Source organism: Mixophyes fleayi, chromosome 4 (genome assembly GCF_038048845.1).
Source record: "Mixophyes fleayi isolate aMixFle1 chromosome 4, aMixFle1.hap1, whole genome shotgun sequence".
Lineage (NCBI taxonomy): Eukaryota > Metazoa > Chordata > Amphibia > Anura > Limnodynastidae > Mixophyes > Mixophyes fleayi.
In genome coordinates, this window is record NC_134405.1 from 149,819,500 (window position 1) to 149,833,640 (window position 14,141).

General features: G+C 41.8%; 1 protein-coding gene across 3 annotated transcripts in view; it reads left to right on the forward strand.

Moving 5' to 3' along the window:
• The first annotated feature begins 1,364 nt into the window (after nucleotides 1-1,364).
• Nucleotides 1,365-14,141, forward strand: part of TAF3 (TATA-box binding protein associated factor 3) — a 91,056-nt gene continuing 78,279 nt past the window's right edge. For 2 of the 3 annotated variants that reach the window (XM_075208600.1, XM_075208601.1), the window contains exon 1: nucleotides 1,365-1,701. In XM_075208600.1, the coding sequence (XP_075064701.1) occupies nucleotides 1,536-1,701 (166 nt within the window). In that variant the 5' untranslated portion in view covers nucleotides 1,365-1,535. Of the gene's footprint in view, nucleotides 1,702-3,952; nucleotides 3,990-14,141 lie in introns of those variants that run through there. The other variant, XM_075208602.1, reaches the window with a different exon arrangement.

Here is a 14,141-nt window from a genome sequence, read left to right on the forward strand (position 1 = left end):
CAGAGGAGGGGGACAGAGGAGGGGGACAGAGGATGGTGACAGCGGGACAGAGGAGGAGAGCAGAGGATGGTAACAGCGGGGCAGAGGAGGAGAGCAGAGGATGGTGACAGCGGGCCAGAGGTTGGTGACAGAGGATGGTGACAGTGGGACAGAGGTTGGTGACAGAGGATGGTGGCAGCGGGACAGAGGAGGAGAGCAGAGGATGGTGACAGTGGGACAGAGGTTGGTGACAGAGGATGGTGACAGCGGGACAGAGGATGGTGACAGTGGGAGAGAGGTTGGAGACAGAGGATGGTGACAGCGGGGCAGAGGAGGAGAGCAGAGGATGGTGACAGCGGGACAGAGGTTGGTGACAGAGGATGGTGACAGCGGGACAGAGGAGGAGAGCAGAGGATGGTGACAGCGGGGCAGAGGATGGTGACAGTGGGACAGAGGTTGGTGACAGAGGATGGTGACAGCGGGACAGAGGAGGAGAGCAGAGGATGGTGACAGCGGGACAGAGGAGGAGAGCAGAGGATGGTGACAGTGGGACAGAGGATGGTGACAGCGGGGCAGAGGAGGAGAGCAGAGGATGGTGACAGCGGGACAGAGGTTGGTGACAGAGGAGGAGAGCAGAGGATGGTGACAGCGGGGCAGAGGAGGGGGACAGAGAGCAGAGGGGCAGAGGATAGGGACAGAGAGCAGAGGATGGGGACAGCGGGGCAGAGGAGGGGGGACAGCGTGACAGAGGGCAGAGGGGGCAGAGTGCCTGAGGGCAGAGTGTCTGGATGCAGAGGGGGCATTTTTGCATACAACTAAATAAGTATTTCTGTCCTGACCTAAATACTTATTACAATTTTTTGACCCAGCTACTTCTAAAACAGGACTGCTCAATAATTATTTTGGAGGGGTGCCTTGAAAAAATTTGGAGACTCTAAGGGTGCCGCGAACTGCAAAAGTTTGGGAACCACTGCTTTAATTCATGATATTGTCCCTTTAATTCTTAAAGTGCCCTGCTGTATCACCTCTGTACTGTCATTTTTGGAGTTCCCTCTGGCAAACTCCTATTTGCGTAACATTTATAGAACATATATTGTTCATAGTGCTGTATGCGCTGCTTGTTAGTGTTTCTCCAGCATCAGGTTGTATTAAACGTCTAAATGTGTAAAAGGAAAACAAGTGACACTGCCTTGTCTATCCTACACACTCATTCCATGCATCTCTGTACTTCACATAACATGATTGGACGCTTTGTGCCCTAGACTAATATGGCGGCCATTGACTCATCATTAGACTCTCCAATCTCCGCCTCACTGTAACACCTCCCCTTTTGTGGCAATGGCTGATTTCCGAGCGACAGATCGTACCGGAAGTTACCTGATCGATTCGCTCTGCGATGGCTTGGTGTATCCTGCAGCCTGTGCTAAGCAGCGAGGAAAGGAAAGGCCAAGATGGCGATAGGATTGAGAGCGCGGAAGGGGCCGTGCGGTTGATCGGGGGAAAAAGAAGCAGAGAGACCGAGACGCCTGACTGTGATGGGAGCGGGATAAATCGGGATGTGTGAGAGCTACTCGCGCTCGCTGCTGCGAGTGTCGGTGGCGCAGATCTGTCAGTCTCTGGGCTGGGACTCCGTGCAGGTCACCGCCTGCGACCTGCTCACCGATGTCCTGCACAGGTACCTGCAGCAGCTGTGCCGAGGAGCCCATCGCTACTCCGAGCTGTGTGAGTATCCCCCCTCTGGATACAGCTTCTGTACCTCTTCCCAGGAGCAGTTGTGTGATGTGTGCATCCTACCTGACAGGGAGGTGTGTGCAGCTGTTTATATTTTGGGAGATCAGTTCTGGCTCTGCACAGTGTGAGAAGGTGACTGCACTGTTTCTGGGTGTCTGATAAGTTACAGTTGATTGTGAACATGTTTTCATGTCTCAGAATACGATGTGTGTATACATAAATACAGCTATAGTGACCACATAAATGTTTATAAATATAGAATCACAGGTAAGTGAGATCTTTTCTGCTTTTGTTGTTCATAAACAAGTTACAGTAGAGTTATGCACAGTGTGGCTTATATTGCTGCTATATCTAGTATAATATTTCACATATTCTCTTCAGGATATTAATGTATCTGCATATAATGGCAATTAATGAGAAATCATGGTCATGGCAACACTTTATAGCTTAATTATGTGTATTATAAAGCAAATAGAACTTTGATAGATGGCATTTTGTTTAATTTATACAATATATTTTGAAAAAGATGTGATTGTGAAGGGTCTCTAAATAGTATTTAGATTGTCATGAAAAACAAATGTTTGGTTAAAAAAATGTATTTAATTCACATGTTCTAAATTAATATAGTAGTAGTATACTTTGCAAAGCAAAACTTTGTGTGAAATTTTATGTTGCTAAGATCAGTCAGTGGAGGAAGATGACTTTGGATGAAATAAAAATATTTACTTTGTTGCCAATTCCTTAGTCTGTTTACATTTTTTTTTTACAATTGTAATGTGAATGAAATATTACAGGCAGATTGTAGCACCAAGAATTGGCACTGACTTTAAAGCGTTATAGTTTTATATCAATGTATAGTGTTGCCCTCTATCTTCATAATTGTATCAGCAGCTGACAATTCGTTTCATGTCTACAAACATAAGTGCCCAATAGGATAATTAGTTTTCTGTATTCTGAAGTAAAAACTCATGAAATACATAAGACTCAAAATGCAACAAAATTACAACAGGCATTAAAAATTAGCATCTTTAGAGTATTTGATATGCTGACAATTTTGGTCTGCTCTGTCACAGTGTCAGTGAACCTGTCACTTAGATCTACTTTCTTGCCTCTTACACATCCAGACTCTCTCGGTTAATGTCTACAGTATATGTTGTTTTGCCAGTTTGTGTTGTATGCAGCAAATTGTATCTGTGTTTTAGATAGAATGGTATGTGATATGTTCCCTTTTCTAGTAGTTTTTTTCAACTTACAATTTCTATGTTGCAACACTCCTCTCCTTTTTAAAGCTAATGGGTGTGATTTGTTTCAAAATGAAGTACACTCAGACAAAAATTAAGTAAGCGACACTAAATAACCATGGTAGCTGGCTCTTTATTTTTCATCTGTTACAGAACATGCAAGTTCAATTAAAAGTCAGGTACAGATAACACTACTGGCATTACCTGGTACTAATACAACTTTTTATTGTATTTTTACAGCCAGTAACTTTTTTCATTTCGGTGTTTTTTTTTATTGGTCATTATTACATTGTTATGCTGCTTGTTCTTGCTGTACTTTGTGGTGGGTGTGAAGTTATTTCAGCATGGAGCTAGCAGTTGTTTTTATTTATTATATCCTTTGTTTTTGAATGTATTTTTACCTGCAAGTCCCTTGATTTGTAAATTTTCATTTATTTTAGCCTGGTCAATGAATGACTGTGCTTTATATTAAACTTTCAACCTTAGAAAGCGGGTTTGTTTTGAAATGTTTGGCATATATATATATATATATATATATATATATATATATATATATATATTCTTAATGACCTGAAACAGTCTTATTAAAATACATTTCTCCAAATTAGTCACCAATGGATGTTTCTGATGTGACTTAGTGTTTTACATAGGTTAATGTGTTCATACAGTTCAATGTGATACACTTACAGGAAGTTATGTAGATGGGTATATTATCTGGAATTCTAACAATTCTGTAGTCTTTTCAATTGTGTGATATGCAAGTCTATAAATAAAGTTTAAGATGTAGCCCCATGAAAACTATCAATGTTTATTTAAAATACAAACTGCTCACAAGAAATGTGTTTCTGAGTGTGTGTATAATATATATAATTTATTTTTATTTGAATCTGCAGTTTGCAAAGTGTCATCTAGCTACAGTCAAATGGCACCTGATGTAGTGGGCAGAGAGTCTTCTCTCATCTCCTGCTGACAGCTTAATCACACTCCCTTTCCTCTCCCATCATGTATATGGAAGGATGGGTTGGAGTCAGAGTTCAGGTGACCATCTCCTCGTGAACGAGCTTGAGTACTGAAACAGAAATGTGTTCCAGCTGAAACACTGTAGTCCATATAAGTGCAAATGTAAACCCTCCAATTGATACTGTGATGTATACAGCAGATTATTGGCTTGGACATGCAGTATATCTAGTTATACAGCACTTGTGGTGTGTCCCACCATTCTGTTTGGATAGGTAGGATGGATTTAGTCTGCTACCATATTTTATAAGCATTATGCCATCTGCAGAGCAAACCTTTTTTTTTTTTTTTTTTAACTTTTATTTATAGATTATGTCACACAATAAACATATACTGGACAGTATCCCAAGATGGCATAAACAAATTGCATTATGAATTGGAAATCAAAGCACAAATGGCATGACCACTTGGTGTGGTTACATAACATAAACTTGGTAGAAGGATGTTGCAAAAATAAACCCATCATCATCAGTTATTTATATAGCGCCACTAATTCCGCAGCGCTGTACAGAGAACTCATTCACATCAGTCCCTGCCTCATTGGAGCTTACAGTCTTAAGTCCTTAACGTGTACACACACACACACAGACTAGGGTCAATTTTTGATAGCAGTCAATTAACCTACCAGTATATATTTTTTTTTTGTTTGTTTTTTTTTTTGGAATGAAGAACCTTAAAGATATGCTGGGGAGTGTGATGTTGTATACATTCGTGAAGACAGGGGTAGGGTGGGAGAAAGAAGAGGAAGGGGGTGGAATTTGAGACCAGGTCTGGGGTCCTTGGCGGCCAGAGCATTATGCGACAGTCCTCCTAGACAGAACTGTTCACAGGAAGAGGGACAAGTTATTTGAGTTTGATCAGGAGGTGGATTGGGACCCAAGGGACCATTGTAGAGGAACTAACCACCCCAGAATTTATGGCAGAATTTATGGGTTTTCATATTTAGGTACGCTGAAATTTTCTACATGGAATCTAAATACCAGATTGTATTGAGAAATTGCTGTGTAGAAGGAGGGTTTGAATTTTTCCAGTGTTTTGCGACCAGACATCTGGCTGCATTGAGGATCTGAACAGACAGTTTCTCAGAGTGTTTGTGTAGGGCCTCGATAGGGGATCCAAGATAAAAGGAGCATGGGCACTTTCAGACATGGATGGTAGTAACTGCGCTAATCATAGCTGTTACCTCATCTCAGAAGGAGGCTTTTCCCGGGCAAGACCACAAGATAGGGATGGAGGAACCCTCTTCCCCACAGTCCCTCCAACACAAGTCTGAAGAGGACCTGGGTCGGAACCAGGTACCGATGGTCATAGATTTTGTAGAAGTTTTCTTTAACAAGGGATGAGATGGAAGTCTGAGACCCTCTCTCTGATTGTTTCTGAAGTAAACCATGCCACAACTGGACTCTGATGAGTACTGGCGGATGTCCTGAAGCCCCTGTCACCGTTAACGATCACCCTTCGCAGAGTGGAAAAACTAGTGCGTGGAGGTTTATACTGCCATTTAACCTGAGAAAATAAGCAATGCAGTTGGATGAGGGTGGACCTGGGCACCTGCATCGTGAGAGTCTGGAAGAGATAAAGCAGGCCGGTGCAGGATATTCATATTTAAGGGCGACTATCCTACCGAGCCAGAAGATAAGTTTCTGCCACCTGAGCAGATCTATCTTAATTGTTTTGTTTATGGTGGGGAAACATTCTGCATACAAAGTATCATAATTGCAGGTAATATAGACACCTAGGTATTTCAACTTAGACTGTCACCAGGAGAAGTTGAAATTACTTTTAAGTAGACTCAGGGTTGAAGGAGGTATATGCAAGAGTTTCAGTTTTGGAAAGGTTTATTTTGTAATCTGAGATGGAACCATAATCAAAGAGGGGTGGCAAACAGAATCAGCAATGAGGTGTGAGGGGAGGTTAACGTGAGGAGGATGTCATCTGCGAATAGGCTGAGTTTATATTCATCGGAGCCAACTGTAACGCCTTTAATATCCAGAGAGGAGTGAATTTTGGCTGCCAGGGGTTCGATCACAAGGGCAAAAATCAGGGGGGGAGGGGAACCCCTGACGAGTGCTATTAGTGGTCTAGATCGGGGAGGAGAGCACCATATTTACTGAGACCCTATCAGAGGTGTTCGAATAAGGCCTGGATACCTTGAAGAAAGGTGTCATCAAGCCCAAGTTTCCGAAGAGCTTCCAGCATAAAAAAACCAACTAATTCATTCCAGCGGTGCGGGGGTGTTAGCATGTTTCAAATACCTATTTATCGCTTTCGGATAAAATAAGTATAAATACTTTAAACGTCTGACCACGTTTACCTCTTTGTGTTAAGCATCAAGTCTATATCAATTACAATGAAGAATAAAAAGATGGCTAATCTAAATGTTTCTTAAAGCTGAGAGGGTTATAGTGTGCCCTTCATCATGTGCATAAACCTTCCAAACAAAACTATACACATACAGCCCACATAAGAATATGCAGCACCCCCAACAATTAACCAAGTTAGGTCAAAATGACGTGTAAAGCAATGTACATTGAATTATATAATATAGGCATATTGGCATCTTATCATGTTCAAGTAGAAGTTGTCATTTTGTTTATTTCTTTGTTTTGTTCATATGTATAGCTCTACAAATCTTCATATCCAAGTAGTGGGTGATAAATGGAAATACCAAGGTAAATGAGGGGCACCAAGCATATTGAAAGCAAGGGCTTCCATACAGGTTGTGGTTCATGTGTTAATTCAGACTTCGGCAACCAAGGCAGTTCAGCAATTTTATGCATGATCCTGACCATGCTGGGATCTTTATTATCAATGACTTTGAATGAGGTGATAGTAGGGGTGCATTTGTCAGGTGTTTCAGCGACCAAGACAGCTTAATTTGCTAACGTTTCATTGTAAAGCTAATAAATTATCCAAAAAAACGTTTAATTCCTGGTAGACCTTCATAAATTTGACACACAAACCAGATTGTCTTCCTCTCCATCTATGAATATTGGCATTGCAGCCATCGTCTTTGGATGTCTATTACACCCTACACTTATACTTAAATATGTAAAGAAATGGACAAAGGCAGTTTGGTTTTTGTCTCTCTAGGCCCCCCTCCACTTGCATAAAATACCATAAAATTCAAACTAGCCCAGATGTCAAACTCTTGTGGTCTGCCACCTGCGTCATCTCTGCTTGTGTTTGGAAAGTGCAAATTGGTGCCAGAACCTCATGTGCCAGAACTGCTGCCACTGGTGCCACCCTGCTGCCACTGGCGCAGGACTTACAGAATCAACCGCATCCTCATCAGCTCCCTCATTGGCTACCCAAATCTCCCCCTCATCCTCTTCTAATTCCAAAGTGTCATCCTCACTTGGTGTATCACCGGCTACATTCGGGCTGTTCAGGCACACAGCAGAACTGCTGAAAAGGTCCCTCTTTATGCGTACACTAACAGAATGCTCACGATTAGACATCCCACTGTTGGATGGACTCTCCACAGGGATTGGTGGCATTTCTGATTCAGAGCAAACATTATCCTCTACTGCCTTATTGTTATCTTGCAGCTCGGCTTTGACACGTAACAGTAGTTGTGCACCACTTGTAGGCTCGGTAACATTTTTTGATCTGCCACTAATAGACAAAGGGGAAGGCCTCATTCTATCTTTGCCACTGTGTGTGTAGAATGGCATGTTGGCAATTTTTTTTTTTATCGACGCTTATCTTTTCCTCAGTTACACTTCTTTTTCGCTTCAACAGGGTAAATTTTTTGGGTGTGTGTCTTTTTTGACTGATTTCAAAAGACTGTAGTTTGACATCGCCTTTCCCAGATGACATACTGGGAACACTACCATCAGGACTGGTGACAGAACCTGGTTGCTGATTCTGCTCATATGTGGACTGCTTTGAATCCATTATGAGCCCAAAGCACTTGTACTGCTACAAATTGTTTTAGATACTGCTGACAAATATGACTTTTGACAGCCAGAAAAATTAATACAAAAGAATGGGGGACACCCCAACAGCACTTGGAGTGCCAGAAACTGAACAAAAAAAATCCCTCCTCTCTTCTCCTCTTAATGTTGTAACAACTGATTACAATGGTATTGAATACAATCAATCACTGTCCCTGCGCTGATCTAGCCAGTGTGACCTAACCCTGCTCTCTCCTGTCAAATGGCGATGGATTGCTGTGGAGGCTGGTATTTATGCTTTTCAAATCTCGTGAGAACCGAGAAAAACGAATACGTCACAATGACGTTTTGCCTCAATTTCGAATCCGAATGGGCGGGAGAGTACCGAGCGTGCTCGGCTCAGTACTCCGATACCCTAAATTCGGTAGGATTCGGATCTCGGGGGAACCGAGCCCGCCCATCTCTAATATGTACACACAAAAATAGATCTGTAGCATCTCGGTGATGGGCAAAAAAAAATCCTATAATCCTACTGGCTTTGAAAGTGCATAAACATGAAAGCAGTGAGGTGATGGCCACAATGATACTTTTTATTTGACTGTAGGAAACATTAGAGCATGAAAAATTATGTAACTTCGTCCTGCCCACCCAAAAAGTCAGTGTAGAGCTAGCCTTTTGTTCTGGTTTTAGAGGCATCGGTTTATCAAAGGGATAAATGTTTGTTAAAGTAGGTGGTAAAGTATGTATTGAGGTGAAAGATTACAAATTTTCTTTTGCTCAAATGTAATATGCAAACGAGTACAGAAAAGTATGTTGCTTGTTGCTAATAGTACTTTTTTTTTTTTTTTTTTTAATTTGTCAATGACTAGTGATGTTTAACATGTGTTTACAAAATATGGCAATGCATGGAACAACTTTAAAGGTCACCTTCATGTGTAACATATCTGATTTATTTTTGGGTGGTTAGTATTGCTTCTACTGGACCAGATTGTCATTTAAAAACAAGAGCTCCAAACTGTTAGATGAACAGTAAAGTTTTATTTGCTATGTCTACTTCAGATGCCTTATAGACAGGCTAAATGTGTCCCTCGGCTCATGGAGAACTTCTATCGCCTTTTAAAAATTTTAAGATTTAATCTACATACGCACCAGGTTGCAGCTGTTTTAGACTATTGGGGGCAGGGATTATATTTACTCACATTCCTATCGGGTGCAAGCAAAGATTTCAGATTGAACATCGGTGCAGTGTCTATTTGCAATATTGTTGTGGGGCTGCATTCACCAATGTAGCGCTTTAAAGTGGTGCCCCCAGCTCTATAACTTAGTCCACATCTCTACGATGTTAATGCCTGGTTTCTATAGTAAATGGTATATCTTGAACCAGGCACCGAGTAGACCTTGATGCCATTATGTCATCAAGTTCCAGCTTTCTAGCTATTTGCACTGGAACCTTTAATTGTGATAGTCAGTGGTATCAGGTGACAATACGTGTAAAGCCAGACAGCAGTTGCCAGTAAGAAGTCTAATATTTCTGAAATTATTTAAGGTTGGATAGGACATTCTAAATATAATATATCAGTAAGGCATTTTAAAAAGATCTGGTGGCATGAAGTTGAAAATCTCCTTTAGTTTAAAGTTAATAGGAGAATTGCCTTCAAAGTATTTTCCCTATAAGGTTTTTTTTTTTCTAGAATAGAGTTCGAATACTTGCTCATGGAGAAAGGTTGAGCAGCCCTGAGTAGTGTACTCAGGGCTCTGGTCAAAAACAGATATTTGTGAAAGAGGCAGCAGAGGTTGACATGGCTTGTACTGAGTAACAGGGATCTGCCTATAGTCTGTTCTCTAAAGCAGTGGTTCCAAAAGTGTATTTTAATACAGAACTCTTTCTACTTAGTAACAGGTGAGGTTTGGCAGCTGAACAACCTATTTCTAGCAGGGAAAATGAGAAGGTGTGGTCGCATTGGGATAAGAACACAAGCATTGTACACTGGAGAATAGGAAATTATCACTTGGTATGATGAAGACTTGGTTCCTGCTGGGATTGTAAACATTTTTGTTCTGTTTGGGTCATTCCACATTAAGTCAACACAATTTTACAAAAAATTATTTCATTGTCTCATTTTAAACCTTTTTTATAGTCTTTCATATGATGTATAAGAATGTGTAGCAAAAAAAATATTTTTTTTTGTATTGCAGTACAGTGTTGGCCAGAAAAATCTGTGTGATGTTTATACTTTTGTGTCAAAAAAAGACAAAACTATTATAGGAGTGATACCTTTATTGGCTAACCAAAAGAAAATGTTATATTTGCCATCTTTCAGAGCACAGAGGCCCCTTCATCAGGCAAGTGTACAAATGAATGACTGAGAAAAGGGCACAACATTTAAGAGATGTTATATCAAGCAATTTGTACAGGATGGGGGAGGAATACATCATTAAGATAAGCTAAAGTAATAAAACTGAGTTTTTTGCTAGGATGGAAGAGTGAAAGTCCTAGGAGTTCAGAGATCTGGAGTCACTCTGCTGTGGGGTGTGTAGTGTGTCTATGTAGTGGGTCATAAATCCAGGTGTTGGGTTAAGTCCTTGAGTCAATGACTGGAATGTTCTCATCAGCTTGTATTCCCAGATTTTTCTCTGTCATTTTTTAAAAAAAACTTTCAGTATTAAGACTTTTAAATCTGTCATACTGTGTCCAGGCTTCTTTATTGTATGTCTGTGTAGATTCATCTTAGATAGCAGTTTCTGCTTGGTCTCTCCAATGTAGATTCCCTCAGGGCACCTTGTACACTATATCACGTACACTACATTGGAGGATGTACATGAGAATGTCAGTGATTTTATAGTTCCGTTGTGTGTTGGGTATGTGGACTGTGTTTGTTGGTAGGACATGGGTGCAGATTTTGCATTTTTTGTTTTTGCATGGGAAGGTGTCAGTCTCTGAAGGTGATGAGAGGGCACTTCTAATGAGGAGATTTCTTAAGTTTCTAAGTTGTTTGTATGAAAGGAGAGATTAGCATACTGAGGTGACATCTTACTACCCATGACACTTCGTATACACTGCAGGTATGTCTTTCCCAAAAGAAAAGTAATTATGATTGAGTACGAACCCGATCAGCTGCAGGGTCGGCTCTGTGGCTAGACTGTTTACTTGAAGGTAGTGTTGGCGTGCGGCTATGCCATCCTTGTGGGGTATGTTAGAGTACAGAAACTCCACATCCTGTAGTTGCCAGTATTGAGTCTTCTGGTAGTTGACCCAGGGCTGAAAGTTTGCAGAGAATGTCTGAGGTATCCTGGCTATAACTAGGTGTTCGTCTCACCAAGGGTTGTGGAACATTTCTCTATCCAGCCAGAAATATCTTCCGTTAAGGTCCCAATACCAGAAATTTTTGGTCTTCCTGGATTGCCTTCTTTATGTATTTTAGGTAACATGTAGAAAGGTACATTTTGGGATTTCACGATATATGGTCCAGTAGAGAGGATGATCCAGGGTTAAAATCGTTTATGATCTTTATAAGTTCTTCTATGTATTGTTTGGTGGGGTCTTCCATAATCGGAGTGTAGTATTTTTTTTATCCGAGAGCTGTCTGTGTGCTTCCTGAATGTAATCTGATGTGTTCATAATTACTACAACTCCTTCCTTATCTGCTGGTTTAATGATAGTATTGTTAGATTTTAATGATTTTATAGCCTTCCTCTTCTCCACATTGAGATCGTGTGTCACTTTTTGGTGTTTGTCCAAAATATCAGTCCTTTTCCCAGTCATTCATTTGTAAACGGCCTGATGAAGGGGCCTCTGTGCTCTGAAAGCTAGCAAATGTAACATTTTCCTTTGATTAGCCAATAAAGGTATCGCTCCTATAATACTTTTGTCTTTTTTGACACAAAAGTATTCAACATCACATATATGATGTATAACAGCATTATGTTACAACAAAAAATAAAAATATAAAATGTTCAATATCAAAATTTTGATTTTCTCAAAAATCCATATTTTTACATTTTTGAAAAACCTCTAAAAAATTGTTCATACTGTTGTTAATAAATACCCAAAGTTTTATTATGGGACCATTTGCTACAGGAACCTTCAGTTTTGAGTGGTTCATGAAAATTGTTTTTATTGAGGTACTACACATCTGAGAAAATCAACGAAACAATGTTTCTCTTTCATCCATCTGGGGGACACTGCTTAACCATGGGGTTGAGTAGGGAAGGGAGGAGTCTGGCACCTAAACAGTTAACTTTTTTCTGCTGACAGCATGTTCCCCACATACCTCAGTTTGAAGTAGGTGCCCTAGGAGTAGGGCTGAACATCAGAGAGCTCCACAGTGAACAGGGTTCACTGTAAATAGGCTTTTTTCTTTTCTTTAGAAAAAAGTTTTTTTTCTGTTGACTAGCGGAGAGAGGCTCTGTTTTTAACGGAGCTGGCTCGTGGGAGAAGCGCCTGTCAGCTGGGGGCGGCCCCGCAGGCAGAGGAGGAAAGGCTTCTCACAGCGGTGAGCGGTCAGCAAGAGACCACTCTCCGCTGATAGCAGGGTCAGGCGCTGCCATAAGGCAAAGAGCGCCAGTACTACTGCCATTCCCCGGGGCCAGGCGGAGAGCATACCAAGTCCCCTCCTCCAAGGGGGTAGGGGGAACTTGAAGGATGGCCGTTCTATGGAGGAAACTAGCGCTTTTGCGGGGAACATAATCCTAACAGGATTTCACCTAAAAGAAAGGGGAAATCGCTGTTAGTGGAGGCACAGAAGGAGATGCCAGCGGTAGGGGAATGTGTATGAGATGCACCTCTTCCCCCCCCCCCCCCCCCCCCCCCCCCCGCCTCTTCATACTGAGTGAGCAGGTGGAAGATCCCTTTTGGCGCCAAAGTACAAAAGGAGGACAGACACAGCAGTCATTTGGAAGGAAGTGCACTGCTGACACATATCTTCCCTGCTAAGTATCACTATTTTCTTCTGTGTATGCATATGTATTATAAGACAACAAAATGTATTGAGAGAGCTTTAGGTTAAAGAAAACTATAAGCTCCCCAAACCTGTCTTAGATAAATCAGAAATGCTATGATATGTTTAAATAACTTAGTCAGTATTTTCTGATAGATGTTGTGGAAGTGTTTGTGCGTCTGAAACGTGATTTTATTTTTTTCTTATCTTATGATGGCTGATAAAAGTAAAACAACACGTGCCAAACATATTGTCTGTTCAAAGTGTAATGTTAAATTAACTGGTGAACGTTTGGATCAGGGGGGCTCTGTGCTGGCTGCGCTGTGGCACCTGCAATACTACAGCCTAAAGACAGTTCCATTCAGACGATAGAGCCTCCCGAATGGGTGGCAACCTTGTCACAGGGGGTTAATATACCCTGGTAAAATTGTTAACTAAACCAGCAGAGATCCCAGTGGTGGCTATGAGGCTTCTATCTACCTCTGGGACGCTACCCTCAGTGAGTTCTGGGGTGGGGGTAACAGGAGGGGGAATGAGTAGTTCATTACCCCTAGAGGTTGGACAATCTCCTTCCCCGGCTCTGCAGGAGTCACCCCAGATGGGGGAGGCTGGATGGTCGGCAGTGGCTAGAGGTCTAGACCGACTTAACCAGTTGCTGGAAAATCCCAGCCATATACGTAGCAATAAGAGACATAGATCAGCTAATGCGCTGTTGTCTCTGTCTGATTCAGAGGGTTCCTTGGAAGAGGAAGGTGAATTATTAGAGGATTCTGATTTGTCCTTAATGGAGTCAGAAGAAAGCTCTAGACACCAGGGTATGGACGATCTGGTAAAAGCAGTTCGTCAGACCTTCGGGTTTATTGAAGTAGAAGAGACTAGGTCCTTAGACCGGTCTCTCTTTAAGAAGGCTTCTAAACAGGTGGTCAGGTTCCCTCCCTCAGCAGAGTTGAGAGGTATTGCAGAGGCCACTTGGAAGTATCCAGATAAGAGGTTCACTGTGCCTAGAAAGTTTGGCTCATTATATCCTCTTTAAGAGGGAACAGGTGGCGAAAGTGGATGCGACTGTGGCGAGATTGGTTTGCCAGACCACATTATCGGTACCGGGGTTGGCGGCCTTACAGGACGCGACCGACCGTAAATTAGAATCCCTGCTGAAATCTGTCTTTTTGGCCGCTGGTACAAACTTCAGACCGGTGTTGTCTTCAACCTGGGTAGCAAGGGCTATGGAAGCCTGGGCAGGGCAGTTAGAGTCCGCATTACAGGATTCGGAGATGCTCCCCCTGGCCATGCACCTGAAGGAGGCAGCAGGTTATGTCTATGAAGCGGCCCAGAATTCG